The sequence below is a fragment of the Phasianus colchicus genome, chromosome 10, assembly GCF_987193195.1.
Source record: "Phasianus colchicus chromosome 10, bPhaCol1.hap1.1, whole genome shotgun sequence".
Lineage (NCBI taxonomy): Eukaryota > Metazoa > Chordata > Aves > Galliformes > Phasianidae > Phasianus > Phasianus colchicus.
This window is the reverse complement of record NC_143445.1, coordinates 5,281,503-5,304,785: the sequence shown is the minus strand read 5'-3', so window position 1 is coordinate 5,304,785 and position 23,283 is coordinate 5,281,503. Positions and strand designations below refer to the sequence as shown.

At 48.2% G+C, this 23,283-nt stretch overlaps 1 protein-coding gene across 2 annotated transcripts in view; it reads right to left on the bottom strand.

Annotated features, from left to right (window-relative positions):
• RYK (receptor like tyrosine kinase) overlaps window positions 1-13,858 on the bottom strand; it is a 51,264-nt gene extending 37,406 nt beyond the window's left edge. The window contains exon 1 of one of the 2 annotated variants that reach the window (XM_031596533.2): window positions 13,530-13,858. In XM_031596533.2, coding sequence (XP_031452393.1) covers window positions 13,530-13,812 — 283 coding nt within the window. In that variant the 5' untranslated portion in view covers window positions 13,813-13,858. The remainder of the gene's footprint in view (window positions 1-13,529) is intronic. The other variant, XM_031596534.2, reaches the window with a different exon arrangement.
• Between the last annotated feature and the right edge of the window lie 9,425 nt (window positions 13,859-23,283).

Genomic DNA, 23,283 nt, shown 5'->3' with positions numbered 1-23,283 from the left:
TCTATATACTCAGGATGAAACTATACTGTATTTGCAATCAGTGCCATTTTGTCTCATTTCATACACTGCTTTCACTAAACACTAACCAGCACAGGATACATGATACAGCAGGAGAGTGCTGGGCAAACCAGACACAGGTGCAGGCTTCAGCCATGAGCCACACAGCAGGAAGAGTTTAACTGAAGTATCAGTGGTGCAATTGAGAACATCGATAGTGGAGCTGTTTTTACTATGGCTGGATAGTCAAGAAAACTGGAAAAGCCTTCATACATATGGTGCATTTGAAGAGAAAACTAGCCTGAGAGAGTTTGGCTTTGTGCAATGACTAGATGCATGTCAGTGCAAAGTGCTGAGTGCTCTCTTATTCCAACACTTGGTTTAATCCACCTCGCTTTCACAAGACATAGAGCTGCAGCCAAGATATTCTTCTTCCTTTTATTCCCTGCTGGCTCATTAAAAGTATAAAGAGTATACAATCACAAATATGGGGGGGGGGAAGGGCTGAGAACCCTAAAGACTGGATGTACAAAATGCACCAACAGAACAGGGCAAGTCCAGGGACACGTGCACTGAAACAAGATCCTGAACAGGAAAAGATGCATGTGGTTCCCTAAGTGCAGACTCTAGTCAGACTGAGCTGGTATTAAAAACATATCTAAATCAAGGTTACACTTCTCCAGTTTGTCCATTTTTCCACTGAAGAATGAATGGGAAGAAATCAGAGCAAGGGGAATGAACACACACACTGAACCAACATAAAAACTCTGACAGCGTCTCAAAAGACAGCTTTCAAAACAACTTGCCCAGGTAATTATTATGTGGGCAATTACTACTGCACACTAATTATTACCGTGTACTAAATCTGCATCAGATGTGGACACATGGAAGGGTGTATGCAGAAGAGCTCCCAGGTACCAGACACTTGCCATTAGATCTGAACAAGATGGGAAAATGTACAGGCATCAACAAAACTAAGTCTGTAAGAAGCTCAGTATGCACAAGTTATTGGAATAACTTACAGAACAGAAGGATGGGCAGGTGAAACAATGAAATTACTCTGGAAATAAAACCACGTTCTCCTGCTTGATGAAGGGTCTCATCAATGCCAGTGATTAGAGGTTCAAACTTCCAACACCGTGAGATTTTCAAGGGGACAGTCCTGGATTTAATATAACTTTTATAGAGAAACCATTCAGAGAAGATGAGCAGTGCACAGCAATAAAATTGCCATTAGGACAAAAGGCTGAAGGTATTTACGTTTGGCAGCTTCATGTGCAGCAGTATCTGAAGGCATACAGACACAAATTACCCTAGAGAAGATCAATCAAATCATTAAGCTTTAATAGAAGCAGCATGCTACAATGTTGAATAATTTGATTACGCAGACCACCAGTATTTTAACGCCTGTACTTCCATAAAAAGCTAGATACTAACAAGGGATGTTAATTACATGATTTTGAACAGCATTATGTAAGGGCAGCATGAGAATGTCAGGTTTTATTGCTTTAAAAAATTATGCTTCAGTTAAAATACCGGCACATAAAAATAATTTAAGAGGTTTTCCAGTACAGCTCTTAACTCTTAAAAAAAAGAAAACCAACACAAATCTACTTGGCTCAGCACCCTGCCTTCATCAGGAGCTAAATGAAGATGCCTGGGAAAGAATTTAAGACCGAAGCAAACACATTGTGGCATTTTACAGTAGATCCTCCTAGCTTCTGGTGTTTGCAGATCATGAACTTCCCCAGCTAAGATAACAGACAGCATCTTTCAACAGCTCTCACAGGACTTTTTGTCTACGAACACAGATAAATGCACTCCCAAGCCCATAGGCACAAATTTGGGAAACATCAGTCCTTCAGTACTCTGTGGTGCTTTTTCCCCCCACACTGTACCAGCAACTGAAACATCGTCTGGTAGCACACCTTTCCCATCACCCAACCAGCACCTCTCTTGGAACAGGTTGCCCAAGGAGGCTGTGGATGCCCCATCCCTGAAGGATTCAAGGCCAGGCTGGATGTGGCTCTGGGCAGCCTGGTCTGCTGGTTGGTGACCCTGCACATAGCAGGGGGTTGGAACTGGTTGAGCATTGTGGGTCTTTTCAACCCAGGCCATTCTGTGGTTCTCTTCCCACAGATTCCAATGAGGAGGACAATGATCAGCCTCAGAGAGTCAAACAGGTTCATGGCACATTGAGTACAGAATGGGAACTGCTCCCCATCAGGAGTTTTGTTCCTGTTAGCTACATACCCTCTTCCACAGAAAGGAACGGCACTGGCCTCACTACTTACATTTCCAGACTGATTAACTCTGTCCAGAGCCAACACTAAATTGATTCAGAGTCTGCAGGAAACACTCCAGGCTCCATTACCGTGACAGTTAAAGTCTAATTACAGAATGAAGGCAGTTCTGAACTATTTCACTTTTTCTTCAGACACTCATATTCACTTTTGCTTTGCAAAGTTACTCATTCAAACCTTCAGCAAGCCAAGTGGATGGAGTAAAGCTGGCAAAAAGCTAATGCAGAATAAATAAATAAATGAATAAAAGGAACGTAGAGGAATACTTCTCCGTCTATTTAACCCTTGAATTAGTGAAGATACTCAGGAGAATCCTAAATGGAAGGCAAGACTGCAGCAGCACTAACTTAGTGCTTATGCCAAAATGGTACTGTGACCTTATCCAGATAGCACAGGGTTTGGTTTTGACCCCCCAAGACCACGCTTTGGACAGAGGCAGCTTCAACTGACAGCATCAAATTCAGCAGGTCAGAATCAATACAGAGCCTAAGCCTGTACAAACGAAAAAAATAAAAGGTTGCATCTCTTTCAAATACAACAGCAGCCTAAGACATAGCAGCCTAGGGAGCAGGATGCTGGGGAACAGCAGAAACAAGATCAGTTTTCCAACCATCTCAGAGTTCATGAATGCATAATGCTCCCTGCAATCACACTGACTGATACCATTTGGAAAAAATAAGTGTTATTCTGCAAGCTGTCTGGTTCTTCCTAAGATGTTAAACACTTTCTCCACCTGGCAATCTAAGTAGGACAAATACACCAGAAACTCCTGGAACAAATCCAAATGGGTATGTAATATTTTAATGTCTTTATAGAGTGATAAATGGAGAAAACAGGCAGCTGCAGAAGGAGTAAACAGATGCATTACAAAGAAATGAAGAAACTGGGAAGTTCTTCAGTAATGATTTTCCAGTCCAAGTAGTAAAACGTAAAGGAAAAGAATTTTAAAGAAATAGCAAAAACTGTTATGTGATAAACTGCAGAGCAAATGCTTCTATTGGTTTAAGCAGAATATTGGCAATCAATGAGAATTATAAAACATCAGCTACAGTGTGCTTCACCAAGCATCCTTAAACAATCCCATCTGCAGAGTGCACAACACCAATGGATTCAGTTTCTCATTACTCAGACTTGATGAACCCACACCAACTCCTATGAGCTGCAAGGCCAATGCTTTGATTTCAAGGCAAAACAGACTCCCTTTTAGCCGTGCAACTCATACACCTCATTATTAACTTCCACATCTTCCACAAGCTTGAAAGAATAAATTAAAATTGAGAGTGAGCTAAAAGAGGCTTGCCAACAAGGTGTCCTTGCAGACAAGCTGTGCAGAGCTTTGCAAAATCCTCTCCACTCATACTTACTTCATAAAGTCCCACCACATCAGGCTTCAGCTACAAAGGCTGATGGACAACTTGAACTTATGAACTTCGGACTCACTGTGCAGGTTTAATTGGCTAATTAATATTAGGTCTGGGTGGCATAAAGTTGGAGTTAATTACACATGTGATGCATGATGTGGAGGGGTTGCACACGTGTTAGGTGGATTGGGATGCCTGTAACCTCCGGGTGCTTCAACCAGTGAGGAAAGGGAAGGGACAACACAGTCAGGAGATAGGGATAAACTGAGAAACCCTACAGGGAAATGCCCCCGTAGGCTCCTTTTATTGGAATAAAGAAAGCTGACGACTCTCCTCTGTCTCTTTTTGGAATCCAGCAAGCCTATTTGAGAAAAAATTTTCCCAACAAGCACAAACAAAAAGGTGAATTTAAGCAGCACCACGGAGAAAGTGTCATTCTTTGCACTGTTTAACATAACAAAACATCTGAAGAAGCTCAGAAAGGAAGGGGAGAGGCCGATTTTCCTTCCCAAATGCAAAAGATGCTGGGCAGCCCTTGTGTTCTGACAAAATTGGATCATGTCAGTCTAGCAGCCTAACAAAACACTTCTTTTCAAGTGCCCTTGTGCAAAAGCAGTCTGGCTTCAAGTCTCCCCCCTCTCTTTTTTTTAAAGCACAACATACAAAAGAAGTTTGCCTCTTTCAGCATGGGAAAAAGCAGGGTTTATTCTTACAAAGCAAAGCTGTCCCACAACATGCACTAGTAGAAGCATGCTTTTCTCAAAGACAACGACAGCTTCTAGGATAAAACCCCAAACAACAGACTTTAAAACATCACAGTGCAATTCTGACAGGTCCTGCCTAAAACGTGAGGGGTTTCAAGTGAGCACGCAGTGCAAGAGTTAGGTGAGACTGCAGTGAGATCAGCGCTCGTATTGCAACGAGTAGTATTTCATTAAGAGCAATCTGGGTAAGAGCAGCTGACATCATCGGCCCTCCCACCTGTCTGCCTCTGGTAGATTGCTGTCTGTGTACACAAGTGACTGAAATGAATGCCAGTTGTCTTACGTGCTAGTCTGTAATTTTTAAAGAGTATATAAACAGCTGAGAAATCTCTGCAGCGTGATGTCAAACCTCCACAGCCATCACACAGCGAGCCGCCCCTGCTACTGACTCACAGCCACTGAAATAAATTAATTGAAAAGGGATACATGCTTCCACAGCTTACTAGTTTTGTATAAACACTGCATTTGTTCTGAGCTTTATGGGTTTCAGAGGACGACGTCTCTGTTCTGGAGCATCTCACTCACTGGGTTACACCTCTGGCCAGAGCAGAGGCTGATGCTGTGGGACACACATGCACACAACCATCAGGCTTTGACATCCCTTCATCACCATCCATTACCCTGGGCTGTGCAACAAATCCCTTAAAAACAAAGGCTTCTCCCTACAGTGAACAGTTTCCCTCACTGAGGAAAGAATGAGTGCTTCCATCCTCACTCCCCATTTCCTCCTTATGAAAAAGGTATCAGAAATATGAAATATCAACATTATGACCAAAGCTTTGCCAGGGATTTCCTTCCTTTGCAAGGGGTTCAATAAGTAGGTGCTCAAAGACTTGTGATGCTTCAAGGCATCAGGATAAGCACAAGAAAACACAGCTGAAGAACTGAAATCAGCTTTTGGATACAGATGCCTCTTTAGCAGGGAAAGAATATGTTTTCCCAGAGCAGCTATTCCTAATTTGAATGTATTTAATTAGATCCATTCAGCAATCAGCATAAACAAGACTGAAAACACAACTGGGAGATTTAAAAAAAAAAAAGAGAAAATCAAATACAAACTCCACATGAGTAACTTCATTTAGAAAACACAACATTAAATTTAACACTGAGGATCTGAAAATACAGTCATTTCTTACATCCTATTTGTACATATCCAATATACCCAACATCAAAAGCAGGCTTTTTTTTTTTACTAAAGCAAGCAATAGATGAAGATCTCCTATTGCATTTGTGTTTCTCCACAGTGTTACAGCCTGCCAGATATGGATGTCCATTGGGAATTCAGGCCAAAATATTTGTTTGTAAGCATCTTGCAAGTCGTGAGTCTCTGGAAAAGATGAACAACAGAAAGAAGAAGAGAGTAAAATCTTATGTAATGTGGAAATCAGGTAGAAGTGGCTTTTCATATTCCTCACCCACATGCTAAAGAAAGTCAAGAGACCCTGTGCAGTGGCAAGCTTGAAAGACAAATTACTAGGCAGAATTCTCATGAATACACTTTCTACCTCCACTAAGAAACTTTCCTGACTGTCACAGCCCTTCTCCTAAGACACAGCACTTAGGGGTTGTTGCTCCTCTCCCACTGGAGCTGTACACCTCCCCGCCAATATCATGATTGATAAGCTCACCCCACTCTGGCAGCCACAGAGCACACAGACTCTGCTTACTCACACTGAGGGCTGCTACACCTATGCAGAGTTCACTTTTTGCCAGCAGGAGATGGAACACAATATGCAAGGCTTTCAATTTGAGGAAATACTCAACATAACTTCAAGGCAATGACCGCATTCTTGCAAACCAACCAAGATTCCATAGCAGGCAATCTTAGTAGGAAGCTAGCTAGCAAACAGAAAGAGAAGCTCCCAGCTGAGAGCTCTCATTAAATCCTCACAACTCTTTACTGACTGTCACCCATGGTTCACCTTACTTATGCCAGTTTCACCTCACTGATGCAATTCACTTTAATGATGCTGAATTTGCAAGTTCAACATTGCTGGCTTTTCTCACTGCAAAGCATCTGCGGAAGTCACAGGGCAGGCACCTGGCAGGAAGCAAATATCACCTCCTTGGGGATATCAGCCTTGGGGAGGTTGAGGTGAGAGCAGGTGATCTACAAAGGTCCTTTCCAACCCCAACCATTCTGTGATTCACAACAAAGCTGCCAGTTTTTAACCCTGTCCACACCAAAAGGCATTAATTGCCAGTGTCATAATGAGCAGGCAAGGGCAAATGGAATGGCTGGACATGGAGATGTGCAGACACAGAGCTGGAGGTGACAGAAAGGGAGCTCTGATCTTTTCACTTCAGTTTGCATTCAGCTTTTAAACAATACACAGCTTCATTTTTAGCACACGGTAGAGTACGGTATATTTATCTAATAAAATAACTTGTGAGCAATGGTAAATGTCCCAGACATCATTTTGTGACATCAAGTTGCTCGTGTTTAAATTGCTCTTTTTGGATTAGAATAAAAGTAAAAATGCAGACTAGAGCACAACAAGGAAGGCCTCATCCACACGAACTGCTGTTGCATGACAGAGCACACCTGAAACGACCACTTCAAATAAAACGTTCCCTGGTACTGCCTATCTCTTTGGACTGAATTGCTGTAATACTCCCAGCCAAAGCATAATTACCCAGCCAAGGTATGCCAGAAGTCATTTGGACTCACAGAGTGTATACCTGCAATATTTCAGCATCCTCTACCCACAGAAGTTGTGCCACTTGCAACTTCTATTTTCAGTTACAGCAATCAACCCGTGCACTGACCCAGTTACCTCTGCAGGAAAAGCAGGGCAGTGTAGCAGTGTGAGCCACCTGCTGAGCAGTGGCCCTGCCAGCAGCCACAGGCACGATAACTTCAGGAACAATTACCCATTAACGCTGCTTTCATTCTATTAGGAGTTACTCTACCAGGCCATCAATTAACTTCATAAAGGCCAAATCAGATTTCAGAGGGTTTTTTTTTGCTTATCAGTCTGCTCAGCCTCACCATCACTCCTGCTGGCATTATGTGTGCTGCGTGGCTGCAGCTTTCCAAGCCAGTTAATAGCAGCTCCAGCACTTGCATTGCTGCCCTCATCTTTCCCAAGCAGCGCAGTGAAATCAATATACTGGTTAATTTAATTACAGCTATTCAACACCCAGTTAAGAGGCAGTGAAATTCTAAAGCATCACATTAGTTTCATGCTGTTGCTTCTGCTCCCAGATCTCCAAAGCAGTCAGTGCAAATATGTGAGTTATCCGCTTGAAAGAAGGACAAAGGCAGAGATGGAAGAGAAATAATGCTTTTGAAGCCTCTACCATTGCACCCTTTGTACTGCCACAAGGCATTTGCAGAGAGTGTCAGCATTCATTCTTACATGGGATCTGCTGGTACTGCAGCCATTCAGGAAAGCATGGAGGAAAAAAAAAAAGAAACAGAATTCATGAGGCACATCTGATTAAAAGCACTTCAGCCTCTGCAGCTGGGACCTGAAGTACAGCTTCAGCAGTGCACGCTAAGTCACTAAAGGAATAGTCTCTAACTAAAGGCACTTCACTGCAGGAATGGTGGCAACCCCCAAGATGTTTCACTAGGATGTTCAGGTAGGAATCAATCATCAAGAAATCCTCTCCTGCTAGAACTCTGAATATATGAAATTCAACCACTAATTCAGCTTCTCCAGTATCAAAACGCAACTGCAAGCAGCAGAAAGGGGAAGAAAAATAAATAAAATGGCAAATCTCACTCACCACTTTTCTAAATACCCGATCTTTTACAGCACCCACATACCAGAGGGCACAGCACAGCCACCTCTGCAGCTCTCAGTCACAGCACAATGCCGTCCAAGGATTTTTTCCATCTGTGTGCATGATCCTTACCTCCTATATTCCCCCCTTCCCACCTGGTGTTTAACTGCAGCTTCAGTCCTTGCCTTGCTCCCAGCACTGTGAGCCCTTTTAGCTGGCTTTTCTCATGCATGCAGGGAGCTCTCTGTCTTCACTTCCTCCTCCTTGTTCCCATTCTGCCAACGAACCGGAGGGAGAACAAGTGCTCAAGGAGGCCAAACAATCCCTGATGATAAATAAGATGCTGCCAAACAGAACGTGTGCATAAAACCACGTCAGTGAGAAACACAGCTCTGGGATTTTGTTCTCCTGGGAGGCCAGCCTTCAATCTCAGAGTTCAGACTGCTTCCAAGTGTGTGTGGTTCCTGTAAGTTTCGTGTCAGACATTTATCACTGGGCAGACCTTGGCCTTGCAGGAGCCAAAATGGCTGCTTCCTCCCAGGGCTGAGCACAGGTAGTGGCGTGGGGAAGCCAAGTCCCCGCTGCCAGTAGCATCCCTCCACACGGGGCAGCCATCAGAAGCAAATCCTCTATTGGGAAGGATCTGAACCGAGCCCCCAGCATTTTTACATTCCATCATGGAAGCCAGCGTGATACAATTGGCCTCAGAAATCCACTCTCCACCTCAGCACTGCTGCACAAATCAACTACAAGAACTCCAGGATTTCCTGGACCTCCTTCATCACAGCAGTCCCACGGAAAAGGAAGGATTTCAAAGCAATCCTCACCCAGGCCAGAGGCTGCCTCTACAGGCTACTGGAAGCTCCTGGAAGCAGATTCTTCTGCTGGTTTGTAAACATTACAGATAGGGGTTTATATGACTGCACACATCTCTGAAGCTCTCCATACACAATTTGAATTGTGTAAATTAAAAGCAAGGTAACGAAACAGAAAAAGGCAGAGGAACTCCAAAATGCAGCTTGTTTTCATAAACCTCAAAACAATATTGACATGAACTGTGGTACTCAGTAAATCAGATGGACAAGCAACCAGGCACACTGAAAGACTCCAAACCAAAAACAGATTGCTCAACTTTGCGATGCAAGCAACTTGTCACAACCTGCTGCAGCCTGCAAGAGACCAGATGGAGCTGCGTGCATCCTCACAAAGCCCTGCCTGCCTCAATCCCTCTGTTTCACCTACAGCACTAAAAAACCATCCCAGAAGCATCAGTCACAGACTGTCATTAGATTGAGGGGTTTACATCCAGTATATCATAGCACACTGACTTCCAGCTCCCTTTCACAACAACTAACCAGGTAATGGACAGAGACAAAAGGTTCTCCACTTGCTACAAATGCAGTGTAAATGCCATGAAGCACTTTGGCAATGAATTCTGCAGAACAGTAACATCAAGTAAGCTGTCTGCATCAAAAAATGAAGTTACCAGACAGAGTTCAGCAAAGGGAAGATGCTGAAGGGCCTGCAGCAACTCTCCTGTAAGGAGAGGACGAGAGAGCTGAGGCTGCTCAGCCTGGAGAGAGGCTTATTGGGAGCACAGCCTGGCCATCAGTCCCTGCAATGAGGACAGATTCAGGCTCTGCTCAGCAGTGCCCAACATGGAACACAAGGCAGCAGGCACAAACCCAAATGCAGGAGGTTCCCTCTGGACTTCAGGAAGCACTTCTGGATTGTGCAGGTGGCACAGCACTGGCACAGGTCACCCAGAAGCTGTGGAGTCTTCTCCTTAGAGACGGTCAGAAGCTTCTGGACATGATGTTGGGCACCAGCTCTGTCTGAGCAATGGGCAGGATCAGGAAATATCCTTCCAATCTCAGCCACTGAAGTTTGTGAAAAACAAAGCAAAATGGCTGGAACACAGCAGCATGACTAAGAAATGAGCAAACAACCTTCTGCTACAACAGCTCTTGCATCAGTTTTGCACTTCATTTAGCTAGACAACTCACTTTAGCAAGCTGCATGCTGGATTCAAATGAACTTTTAGAGCACACAAAAGAAGGCCAACACTAATTTAACTCTGTTATTAAGCAAGAGCAAATATAAAATGAAACAGAACACTACATTCAGTATGAATAACCAGAAGAAACTAGGCCAAAGAATATTAACTTTGCAAGCTCAAGGCAAGTGTTGTAAGACTTGGGACTGTGAGATTCTCCTACATTCTCAAGTTAGCTTTACATGACGACATGGTATTTTCCCCCACAGGATTTCAATCTCACTAACGCTAAGAAGCTGTGCGATGAGGAATACTACCCACAAGACCAATGCTGAAAAGAGTGCAGCCAATAAAACAATAATGACAATTTACAGGGACAGAAAGGAGTGTCCTCACAGCTGAAGCACCACTGAGGTCCTCTGCAAGCCTGAGCTGCAGAACTGCCAGGCCTCACAGCCAAAACTCAAGTTCAAGAGAGATGCACCCATTAAATACTAAATAATGCTGTCTATGTACTTTAAAAGATCAGATCAATTTCATAATAAAGCTGAATTGCTATTATTAATGAATATTTTTGAGCCTGTTCTCTCCATCTTAGTTGGCTACTTGCAAAACAGGGATCCAAGTGCCTTTAGATCACAAGATCCTGCAAACTGCAGATGGTGGGACGTTGCAATAGATGAACATCACATTCTAATTTCATAGGAAAATCTGAATGAAAGCCACTAAATAAAACACAGACCCTCTACTGAATAACTCATCACTGACTAAACGCCATCTGTCCTGAGCGTTTAACATCACAGATAGAGACTGGAGAAAAGTGATCCAATCACAGTGTTGTCATGCACATGGAGCTGTACGTTGGCTGGATGGAGATCTGTGACAAGTGGTGTCCCTCAGGGGTCAGAACTGGGAGCTGTGCTCTGTAACATCTTCATCAGTGCCACCAACAGACTCACGGTTTGGATGGCTGAGAACATTTTCCACAGGCATGGCAAGAGATGTTTCTGACAGAGAGACCATCTGTCTGCCATACAGCCAGCATTGCTTTTGGGTCCTGCGAATGCTGCAGCTCTTCAAAATAAAAATGTATCTCACACAAAAAGCCAAGCCAGTTTTCTCCAGTTCCCCTCTATGTAAAGTTTTAAAGATTTCAAAACAGCTAATCCTAAGGCAGACATATGGTCAGAATCACACAGATTACCAGTGGAAATAATAAGCATAAACACAGAGGGAAGTAGCAGGCAGTTTTCACTACAAGCCATGCTATCCGCCCCGCCTCTACTCCACAGAAAAGAGCAGCCACAAATAACGTGAAGCCAATATTTCTTCACCTCTCACGCAGAGGAGCTACAACCTAAATAAAAAACACAAACCATGTTTCACTGGGACACAGAACTCCACTTCTGTGCAGAGCAGAAGCACCGCAGTCCTTTCCTGAACTGCTACAACCTGGCTGGCAGTGGGGCCACACACAGGTACATCTTACACCAGACCCCCAGCAGATCTTACACCAGACCCCAAGGATGCTCCAGCCTTGCACAGAGGATGCACCACATCATTGGGTACGATCAATTCAGTAGACACACAGCTGCATGCTTACATTTGTTCCAAATCAACTTGTGAACTAAGGATGCATGGGAGCAATCTTAAGAAACTGGACAACACACAATGCGCTGTACCAAGCATCACTCGGGTTTATTAACACTTCAGAGAGTTTTCCCTTTCACCACAGCAACACAGTAGCAGAGATCGAGTCTGTTTACAAGCAAAAGGTAAAACAATGTAGTTTGTATGTTTATATTGCAGCTCCATTGAAGCTAACAGTTCACTTACGCAAGCAGTGCAATTTTCCTGCCTACTGTGAATGACTGTCCTGGTGTCCACTGCTTTCCTGAAAGAAGCTACAGAAACCAGAAACTTCTTCTTCAGAAGTCCACACATTGATGCAACTTTTTAACAATAAACTTGGTTTTTATGTAAGCACATTTCAGATGCTACAAATCTGAACCTTTAAAAAGAACAGTTGTGCAAAGAGCTGAATCAAGTGCATCTGTATCCCTTCAGACTCTATTCTGAGAGGCATACAGACAGGCACCTACCAGCTGTGTCTAAATGCCTCGTTAGACTACACCTTATCCACAACAGCCAGCTTGTAGAACGGAATACACCTAAGATGAAATCTTTCAATGCCAACAACATGAAATAAACTGAACTTCAAAGATTTATAAGCTGCCACTTCTTTCAGATGATTAGAAATCTGTTGTTTCCATACTAGTTTGCAGTGTACCTAAGCCTCGGGGGTCACAGAAGAGATCCTTATGCGTCAGATACTTTAAACAACATAAAACAGGTACAGACAACCTGAGGAGCAAGTGGCTTTAGCCACATCAGCAATGCATGCCCACAAGGAAGATTATGGGCTGCAATTTAGCTTAAAAAAAAAAAAACAACAAGAAGTCTTTCCCGTGTTATACTTAATGACGAATAATTACACTGGTGGACCAGCGGAAGCCTGGCCAAGCCCAACTAACACACATTTCAGACTCTAGAAATGGATAGCTCAGATCTTACAGAGTTTTAAGATTAATTACTTGTTTGGAGACTCAGCTAAACAGCAAGGCTGACTTCTTTATCCTCTGTCTGCAACAGAGCATCTGGCAGCAAGCACTTGTGATGTAAAAATGATGACAGCAGAAACAAAATGTTTACAACACTATTCACTCTGAGTCCCCAACTCCCATCAGCGATGTGCAAGTTAAGTGGAGGTGTTTTGCCTATTTGATGCAATGGAAGCCTTACGCTGATAAGAGATTTCGCCTTTGAGCTTACAGAGCCATAGGGCACCTCCCAGAAAACTGATTGCTGGGGATACCAATGTCCTTGTATAGGGTTGATGGATGGAGTCTCAAAACAAGAGTCTCCATGAGCCAAAGCCTGCAGAAAACAAATCTTTGTTTAAGTGTCTCCAAGCACAGAACCGCTCCGAAAGCCTCCTGCAATGGGCCAGATGGGGGACCTCACCAATTGCCTCCGAGAACCGGGGCAGCGATGGAAATCAAGATTCCTTTCACACACGCGCCCTATTATCGCCAGGTCTCCTCCGCTCATCAAACCCCAGCCTCGGCTCACCCCTCCATCCCCGTGGCTGAGGGCACACAGCGGAACCCCAAGCTGCTTTTCCTCCCTTAAACCCCCACGACCGGGGCACGAGGCCACACCGACGCTCCTTTACGGGTCCCCGGCTCAGCTGCTCCACTCTCAGCCCCCGCTCTCACAGCTCCCCACCACCCACCGACCCACCATCCCGACCCCAACCCCACACCTCCCCCCCCCCCACCCCCCCGGCCCGCCCCCCGCCGGGCCTAGCGCTCACCGATCAGCCGCCGCACCTCCTCCTCGCTCAGGTACAAACTCAGACTGGGCCCGGGGCCGGCTGGAGGCCAGTCCGGAGGCCCGGAGCCGAACGCGGAGCCGGCCCGAGCGGCGGCGGGCAGCAGCGGCAGCAGCAGGAGGAGCGGCGGCAGGAGGCGGAGGAGATGGCGGCGCGGGCCCCGCCGGCACGGCCCCGCACCCGCCTCCCCCGGAGCCGAGAGGGGCCGGCCTCCCTTCCGCCGCCGCCCCCCGCCGCGCTCCGGGCCCCGGCGCCCCGGCACCATCTCCGCGGGGAGGGAGGCGGCCCCGCCGACCCCTCCTCACACGCCGCGGCCGCCACCCCCCGCCCCGCCGCCGCTCATGGCTGCGCCTCCCGCCCCGCGCACGCGCGCCACGCCCCCCCCGCGGCCGTCGGGAGCCCCGCCGCCTCAGGGCCGCCCCGCTCCCGCCTCTCGGCGGCGTCGAGGCGGGCGCTCGGTGGGAGTTACGCCGTTGCCCCGTTCGCCCCCGTGCCGTCGGAGCAAAAAGCTCGTCGAATCGCTGAGGTGGAAAAGAGCCCTCAGACCCCCACGTCCCCGCGGCGCTGATACGGCGATCCCCCGCCTCCCCGCGCCGCTCTTCCTGGGATTGAGTTCTTCCTAACGTCCAACCCGTTCCCTGTGGTGACCCCCGAGCAGCTGGCCGGGCTTCGGTCGGGCGGTGTCACCCCGTGAGGCGGGGAAGGCAGGGGAAAGTTTTGGAAGACGAGTCCTCGGCTGGGTGACCGGACAACGGCAGCGGTTGCCGCTCCGTGCCACGGCTTCCCCGCGGGCAACGTCCTCAGTGTCCGTACCCAGAATAGCCCCTCCAAACCCGGTGTTTATTTGCAGTTCAGACGCGGATTTCAGGCTCCAGGAATGTCCTAACGCAGCTCGCTCAGGGACTCGGGGGCAGACAGGCGACTTGTGGCTCTGCGGTGGCCACCCGCAAAACTCAGCCGCGTCTCTCAGCTTAGGATTCCCAAGTGGGGTTGTGAAAATCATCACAAAAGCGAGTGTGCAGCGGGCTCTTTCTGAGGCCGTTTCGGCAGCAAGCCTTATTTACTCTCTTGAAATAAGGCATCTATTGGCAGCAGCCATAACGACCCTGGCTGTTACATCCCAACTGCTCATAGTGCAGAGCTACCTCCTGCAGCTGTGTTTCCCCAGGCATGGGTTTGAGCAACGAACAGGAGATGGACCCAAGCACCAGTGCTGACAGCCTTCCCTGTGGAGGTAAGCAGGTAGTTTCCATGAGACTCCGTGCTATAAAACAGCCCCCGGTGGTGAGTGGACCCATAGGAGACCTACATGTGTCCCCATCTACCTGTTGAGGTAGAAAGCACTGTCTTCAAAAAGTCCTCTGAAGACGTCAAAGGGAAAAATATTCGACCTCAGCCTACAGCTGAAATCATATGGGGTGGGTCTTAGTGAGGGGCGGACACCTCCGTGCCCTTTTTCTCCCTGGAGCTCTGCAGGTTGTACCCTACTACCAAACTTTATATCTGGTAGGATAACTGCTTCTGGGCTGCTGTCCTGCAAACAGCGTGTCTTCAACCTGAGCCTCGGCCATCCCTGCCTCAAAGGGGGGATGTCACGTTCAGCAGAGCTGTAATATCCAGCAGCAGGACCCCTGCTAGATTATTTTACTGCATTTCTTTTCAGTGAGTGTGCAGCTCGCTGCCTGCAAGTCACTGGCTGATTTTAACAAAAGGTCACCAAAACCACATAAACCAAATGCAAATAAACACATTCTTAGGATACATCTGCCAGCTTGCATACAGGCACTATTAGGGCTCAAGTTGCTGCTCGCATGACTTTCCTGCTATGCCCTTGAAGCTGATTGCTTACTGAGCCCTGACGTTAAAATGCTATCTGCTACACTTAGAAGAATACTTAGGGTTATTAGAAGTCAAATGAAGGTTTCATGGATGTCAAGCAACGTATCATTTGGAAAAGGTGAAAAATGTAACTCACGAGCCAGCCCAAATGCTAAAGATCTTCTGTTGATTTGTTTTGGCTGCGCAGACTATTTTTGGCAGGATCAAGTTCACGGTCTTTCAAAACCATTCTGGGTAAGATTATATATTGCAAGAGGATACAGCCTCTCCATGGAAAGCTGCTAGCAATAGCTGTGAATTCGCAGCACTCTTATGGAAAAGTTTTGCTTGGCCAGGCTGCGGGAGGCAGCACTGCTTGTGCTCAGAGCGTGATGCTATCAGCACTCACCCCATTGTGTTCTGAGAGGCGTGGAGGAGCTGGTATTCATTTTTGGAAGTAAAGCAAATTTTGGAAAAAAAAGAGCTGTTGAGTTATGGCACTGATGAAAGCTTGACAGATTTGGACATGGAAAGCTTATAAAATATAGTGGTGTATACATGGGTGCTGGAAGAAGGGGAGGACTTCAGTAATGATTGAATCAAATCATGATGGTAAATGACCATGCAGCAGACCCTGTGGGATAGAACCGGTCCCTCTATGTTGATACAGACATCTTTGCCTCTTCCATCATTTCTCATAGAATCCTAGAATGGCCTGGGTTGAAAAGACCACAATGATTATCTAGTTTCAACCCCCCTGCTATGTGCAGGGTTGCCAGCCACCAGACCCAGCTGCCCAGAGCCACATCCAGCCTGGCCTTGAATGCCTCCAGGGCATCCATTTTTGTCTTCAAACGGTTTCTCCTCTTCACAAGAGAACCAGGTGACCAGAACACCTGGTTCTTGTGTCCAACAAAGCTGCACTTTGGTTTCTCAGCCCAAGGAGCGGTGACCCCACACGTGACCCAATCCAGATTTGCCTTTGAAATCTAACATTTTATTAAAATAAGATGACCCTTGTTGGGTCCAAGTTTGGGACAGACTTGGAAGGAAGCATACAGCATAGCAAAACAGCTGCACTACGGAGGTTGTGGTCATCTCAGTCCTGAACAGAGACCTCTTCCAGCCACAATTCTGCACTGAAACACCTTGGGGCTTTGGCTTTGTCCATGGGCAGCCATTAGAAATGGGCAGACAGGATTTCAGAGTTGGAAGAGCTGGGGGAAGATGTCAGAGCTGAGCCTGCATAGGCATGAGACATCCTCAGCTAATTAGTATTTGTTTTTCCAAACAACTTCTAAAGGGCTCTGCAATGGCAGCAGGAACCCCTTCCCATGGCTGAGGACACTTGTGGCCTTGTAGGTAGGGGTAAAAGGTGTTCCTTTGCCTACTGCCCTTCCCTGAGGGGTGTGCTGCTTCTATGTTCCATGGAGCCAAGTGTCCCAGGGTTTCCAGTTCTCCTTTTCTGCCTGCCTTAATCACTTCCCCCCCCCCCCCCCCCCACCACCATTCAGGCTGTTGTATTTATAGAGAGAGGGAAATGTAGCTCATGTGGCTGCTGAGCGAAACATCATATACAAGTTCCTGGAAATGTAGCATTTAATGGAAAAAAAAAAAAACCATCCTGGGAATACCAAGCTTAGAGCTACTACGGTGCTGAACAAGCAGAGGCTGGAGGAGAGCAGAGCATCTGAATATGATTTCAGATTGCGGTTGGTAAGAGACGTGCCTTCCTTTGTTTGCCTTTTAAGGGGAGCATTGTGTGCTGCGATATTGCTAAATACAAAATAAACTGTTCGTGTTTGGTCGGCCATCTCACCTCTTCCATCACTGGGATGCTTGTGAGGTGCCAGCACGTGCGTCATCAGATTGCCAACAGATAGCAGCTGTACAGCAAGGCTCCAGTGATGTGTTGTTGCATTCTGTTCTGTGTGCAGCTCTTCACGCTCAGCTGAGAGTTGGCATCAGGAGCAAATGCAATGATGATGACACAGAAATGACAAGTGATAACATCTTGATGATAAAATAGAGGAGGCATTCATGTGATGAGGAATCTCACAAAATCACCCTGCTGCTGTTGTCTTACTGTTGTTCCCAAAGTTCAATGATGCTCACATCATTTACAGATTGAGCAGAGCAGCCTTGGATTTCTACCCCCTGTTTTGTTGTTTGGATGCTCACCAGCACCAATAAACCTTCAGAATGTGTCTTCAGGGCCTGTCCTGTGTCTCTGTGGAAAAGATGGACCTTGCACATGACTCCAAATGCACGTGGGGTGATCATCAGAGAGCTCATTCCCCACTGTGCCATCCCCTTTTCCAGTGGGAAGTCAGCTGAGCAGCAGTTATAAAATCCCGCAGTCACATCTTTCAGGTCACTTCAGTAAGTCTTTCCCTCTGTTCTGGCAGCTTGAGCTGTTTTATGGCTTAGCAGGGTTTGTCAGAGCCCACACACGAGATAGGAATGGAGGCAATTAGTCGTAGGAGTTATTGTAGCCCATCCTTCTTTCATAAAAGGCAGCAATTGGAGCATTTACCGAGGAAGTGGAAAACACTGCTTTGACTTCCTTTCTGAAATAGCATTCAGAGCCCCATTTTTACAAGGACAAAGTTAACCAGGAGCACTGACTGACTCAGCCACTTTCACTGACTCCCAGTCCTGGCTCCATCAAAGCAGGGCATGCAAGAGAGATGACTCTCAGACTCCTCTCAGTGCTCATTTGACTGGAGAAACCAAACCTCCCCAGGCACGGTGAGTGCTGGATAACACCACTATGGGCAACAGGAACCTTTCTGTAGCTTCTGGTAGCCTTTGGAGCAGGCCAGAAGGTGCCACGGGGATGAAGGGGAGCAGTGGTACCCATTCCCTTGGCTGGACTCAATACTGTAATGTGACCAAGCATTATCTGCCTCTTTTCCTAGCACTGGGCAATACAGCTGCACCATAAGTTCAGCTGGATGTCTTTTATTGAAAGCACTGATTTTACCTCTTAAAAACAAATTCCTGTCAATGAGAAGCTTTTTAGGTAAAACTAGACCTGGATTGGTTTAATTGTGCTTACACTGCATGTCCCATAAGCCAACTATTTTAATAGCTTCGTTCTGAGTCCTTCTCTTAGGGCTTGGAACATGCTCAACACCAATAAACCAAAAGTCTTAGCAGGATGTTTCCCCTCGTTAAAATGCTTTGTGCTTTTGACAATCCCATTCTTTGAATGGCGTGTTTTTAGAAATCCTCATCTTGAAAATGAGGGAAGGGTTGGGAAAATGCTGGGGACAAACAGCCTTCTTCCTCCCATACCACTGTTCTGGGTGTTTCTGGAGTCCCTACTGGACCATTTACTCTGCAGTGACTCACACCATGGGCAGTGATGGATACCCATCATTTGAATGGCTCAGTTGTAACTTAATGCTTTGAAAAAGTGAAAACGACTATAGCAAGCTCTGGGGATTTGCTGTTCCATTTACATGTGCTCTCTTTCTGTGCTCCCAGCTCTGCCTGCTGTCCCACATGTCCTGGAGCAGCATCCTTCACTCCTCCCTATGTTGCATTTTCCTTACATGGAACCAAGAAGCACAGAAGCGGGTGATGGCAGCGTCCTACCATGCTGTACTTGCCCACAGGGATCCCACCTGCAGAGCTGCACAAACTGGTGGCAGTGCCATCACCAGCTCAGTCCTTCTCTGGTTAAAGCTTCTTTGCTGCCTGAGAGCTCCCCTGGTTCCAGGCCAGGCATTATCCAGGCCAGCTGACCCAGCAGCGAGTCACCTAATGGCAGTGGGAGAGCAGGGCGTTCCTGTGCCGGATGCCAGCACCCTCCCTGCTCCTGACCTGAGAGGCTTCAGCAGCTTCTTATCTTGGCATTTCCCATCTCTTGAGCTCAGTCCTCATTCTGGTCGCACCCATGGGCTCTGTGTCCTGTGGGTTGTGCCCCACTGTGTCCTTCCATGGGGTGGCAGTGGGCATTGTGCTGCAGGTGTGCTGTCACCCTTCTCCCCAGCACCCCTGAATCCCAACCTGGGCTTGGTATTGCAACCAAACATCGCAGAGAACCTACAGGTAGTTGTGCTCAACAACCGTACAGCCATGCCTTTTGCTTTTGGTAACACGGGCATCTCACAGCTCGCGTTACGCACAACGAAACCAGACAGCATCTCCCACTCCGTATTGCATCAGGCAAAAGCCCCCCGTGGAAACCCTCGCTGGCGCGGTGAGACATCGCTGAGACATCACCGCTCCTCAACATCCCCGCTCCGGAGCGCAGCGATGTCACGGAGCGGGCCGCTAGGTGGCACTGCCCGCCCGGCATGGGACGGAGAGGCGCTGGGGACGCGGCGGGGACGCGCGTGGGTGCGCCGGGGGTGTCCGGCATACAAACACCCCCCCCGGGGTTGAGAAGCGCAGAGCAGAGTCTGGCTGCGTCCTCCTTGCACCTCCCCGCAGAGATTGATGGATAAGTGTGATCCCCACGAGCCTCCTCCGGCACCCGGCTCACTGCTGAAGGAGGACTGTGCCCAGCGCTGAGCCCTGAGCCTCGCGCCCCGGGTGGGTTGGTGCTGGGCGCTCTGCCCCTGCCCTCATAGCACCCCCAAGGAAGCTGCTCCTGTGGTCACCTGACTGCAGGAGAGAAGCATAAAATCACAGAATCACTGAGGTTGGAAAAGACCCCTCAGATCCCCCGCTCCAACCCCAGCCCACCATGCCCACTGCCCCCAGTGCTGCATCCCCACCGCACCGAGCACCTCCATGCACGGTGACCCCCACCTCCCTGTGCAGCTGTGCAGTGCCTCACTGCTCTTTCTGAGCACAATTTTTTCCTAATAACCAACCTGATCCTCTCCTGATGCAACTTCACACCATTACCTCTCATCCCATGCATTTGCTCCAGGACACCCTGGGGACATCCCATGAAGGACTGACCCTTCCACTGCTTCTCTCTTCTCCCCAGGTCCCCCACCCTCCCCCCCTGCACCCCTCCCGGCTGCTCCCCCAGCCCAGCTCCAGCTTTAACAGCACTCTGGAGCAGCACGCAGCACTGCGGGGCCCAGCTGCTGCCAGGAGCCATGGTTTAAATAACACACGATAAATATTAGAGTAGCCTGAGCTACAGAGAACTCCTCAGACACCAGTTTCTAAGGATGACCTCATGCATTTCTTGGCCTCGCTAGATCTTCTCATCACTCTTCTGCATTTTTTCGCCCCGCTATTTTTCTTCCCTCCCAATAAAATGTTTTGGTTTTCTTCTTCTTTTTTTTTCCCCTTTGCTTGCTTCTCTGAAATATGCAGCCATGGCAACCGGCCGCAAGAGCGAATTCCCTGCGTCCTCCCTCCTGTCCCTGGGGTCTGAATTCCTGCTGAACCCCCCCCTCCCAGAGCATCACACACAGGCTGAGCCCTGCCTGGCCCTGCCATGCATGCACAAACACCCAAGCAGACCCAGCAGGCACCCCCAAACCTCCTCCCGGACCAGGAGGCATTTTTGGGAGCAGCATCGGGGTGGAATGCGGCCCTTGGCATCGGGACAGGAGTTGACATTCCCAGCTCAGGCTGAAGAATGTGGACACGGTGTTCACTCCAAGCTCCGGCCCTGGAGTTCATTCACCCACGTGAGGGGAACACCAGGACCTCGGTGGCTGGGAGCTCCCTTCCCAATGCAGCAAACACGGGCACTGCAATCCCCCTCCCGCCCCTCCAGCACACCTAACAGAGGGCTGCAGCTGCTATTGACACACTTTATAATGTCACGCACTGCTGGGATTACCGCCTGGCATCCCGTTTGTTTGGAGCAGGGTCTCACCAACCAGAATAGTTTTGCATTCCTGCTGTTCTCTCCAGTTCGTGGGGCTGAAATCAGACACGGAGCAGTTACTCACCATTTATGAAGACTGGGTTGCGCACTTAAAATAGCAAAGCTTCATCAATGGTGGTGATATGACACGGGTAAGGCAGAAAGATCCCCACTGATTCACCACCCCATTACATCAGTGCTACGACGTCGGGGAAATGCTGCTCATCCCACAGCTTGGAAAGGCTGCTGGAGCCCCGAGACTGCAGGGAAAGCTGGGGAGTTTCAAAAGGATGTGTGGAATTCGCTGTTTGAATCACAGAATCACGACATTTCGAAAGACCTCTAATATCCTGAGATCCAACCCCAGCCTACCTCACCATGTCCCTCAGTGCCACATCTCCATGGCTTTGGAACACCTCCACGGATGGTGACCCCCCTGGCACAACTTAAAGCCATCAGCTCTCATCCCATCACTGTTAACCTGGGAGCAGAAGCCGACCCCCACCTCACCACCGCCTCCTCTCAGTGAGCTGCAGAGCCATGAGGTCTCCACTGAGCCTCTTCTCCAGACCAACCCATCCCAGTTCCCTCAGCTGCTCCCCATCGCACTTTGTGCCCCAGACCCCTCACAGCTCCGCTGCCCTCTGGACACACAGCAGAGCACCAATGTCTTTCAATATCTTGAGACGCAATTTGAGAAACTTCCCCCTGGGAAACTGTGGTTCAGGAAGAGGTGGGTAGGATGACAGTGGGCATCACCACCAAGTTGTGTGCCAGGGGAAATGGTGACACTGTCCTCCCTTCGCATTGCTCCGCAGCCCAGCCTCGCTCCTGGCAATCCTCTGGGTGTTGTGCAAGGAGCAGGCAGCTGTGCAGGACCTGGAGCAGGCAGCAGGGCTGCTTGCCTTGACACGTTGCAGCGAGCCAGCACTTTCTAGTCAAACTCTTACAGCACAGCCTTACCCAGCCTCAAAACATTGAAAGACATCATTGCTCCCTGCAGCTCCCTGCAAGGAGGGTGCAGTGAGTCCCCAGTGCTCAGTGCACACACTTTCAGGCACCAGAGCCTGAAAGGAGATGGCCATGGGGTTCTTTGAGAACCTCAAATTACTGCTGTCCCAAAATCATGCCTGCAAGGAAAAGAGCAGCCCAGCCCTCCTGTTGATGAAGGAACCAAGCACATTTCAGGGAAGGGTCACGCTGGATGGGGATGCCTGGGGATGTAAAAGTGGCTGCAGTCCATGCTCTGATCCTCCCCTAAATATGCAGACGGGTGTCTCAGCCATGGGGCTGTCACCTGAAATAGCACCAGGACAGCAGCTCGGTGCTACTCTATTTGGGGACGGTGTGGCTGCTGAGCCTGGCCATGGGTTCCTGCACTGCTCTGAGCTGTGTGTGCTGGGAGAAACCCTCCCAGAGGAGGGAGCTGGGCCAATTTTCCAGATTATTTCATTTTCTTAGAATTTCCTCCATCAGTTCCGTTTTCTTTTTTATTATTATTATTATTATTATCCTTATGCCACTTTTTTTTTTTTTTTTTTGGACAGCTGGAAAAAACAACATTTGGGTCACCATGGCAACGTGCTCCGAAACTTCTGGTGGCGTTGGGATGCGCCAGGAGCTGCCGGGCTCTGTGTGGGGCTCTGCAATGCTCCCCACTGCCTGCGCCCCACAGCCCCCTCACACATAGGATCCCAAGGGCAGCTCTGCATTGCTTCACACTGGACCCGATGCAAAACAAACAAACAAACAAAAATCATCGCGCTTTCAGGGTGTAAAAATGTGGGTGGGAATATTTTCCAGTGCGCGTCATTTTCCGCCGAGGCCAAACGCTGCGTTCTGCCACTCGCTCTCAGTGTTCGTGTGCTTGAAAGCTGCTTTCTCACTGCAGTGCCACAGCTCCATTATGTTGCATCCCTCTCTATTGCTGCCCAGCAGCCGTGGCCCCACTCTGAGGGCAGGCCCTGCTCCCTGCCCACCCATTTTGGTGTAATGTTGATGGAGAGCCAACAGAGCTCCTCCGAGCTGGGGAAACCCAGCATGCTTGTGCCAAAAAAAACCCTACGGCTGCAGCTCTGTTGGCCACTGACATCCTTTGGTTGCCCCAGAAGGGTGGGGAGTGCAGGTCCT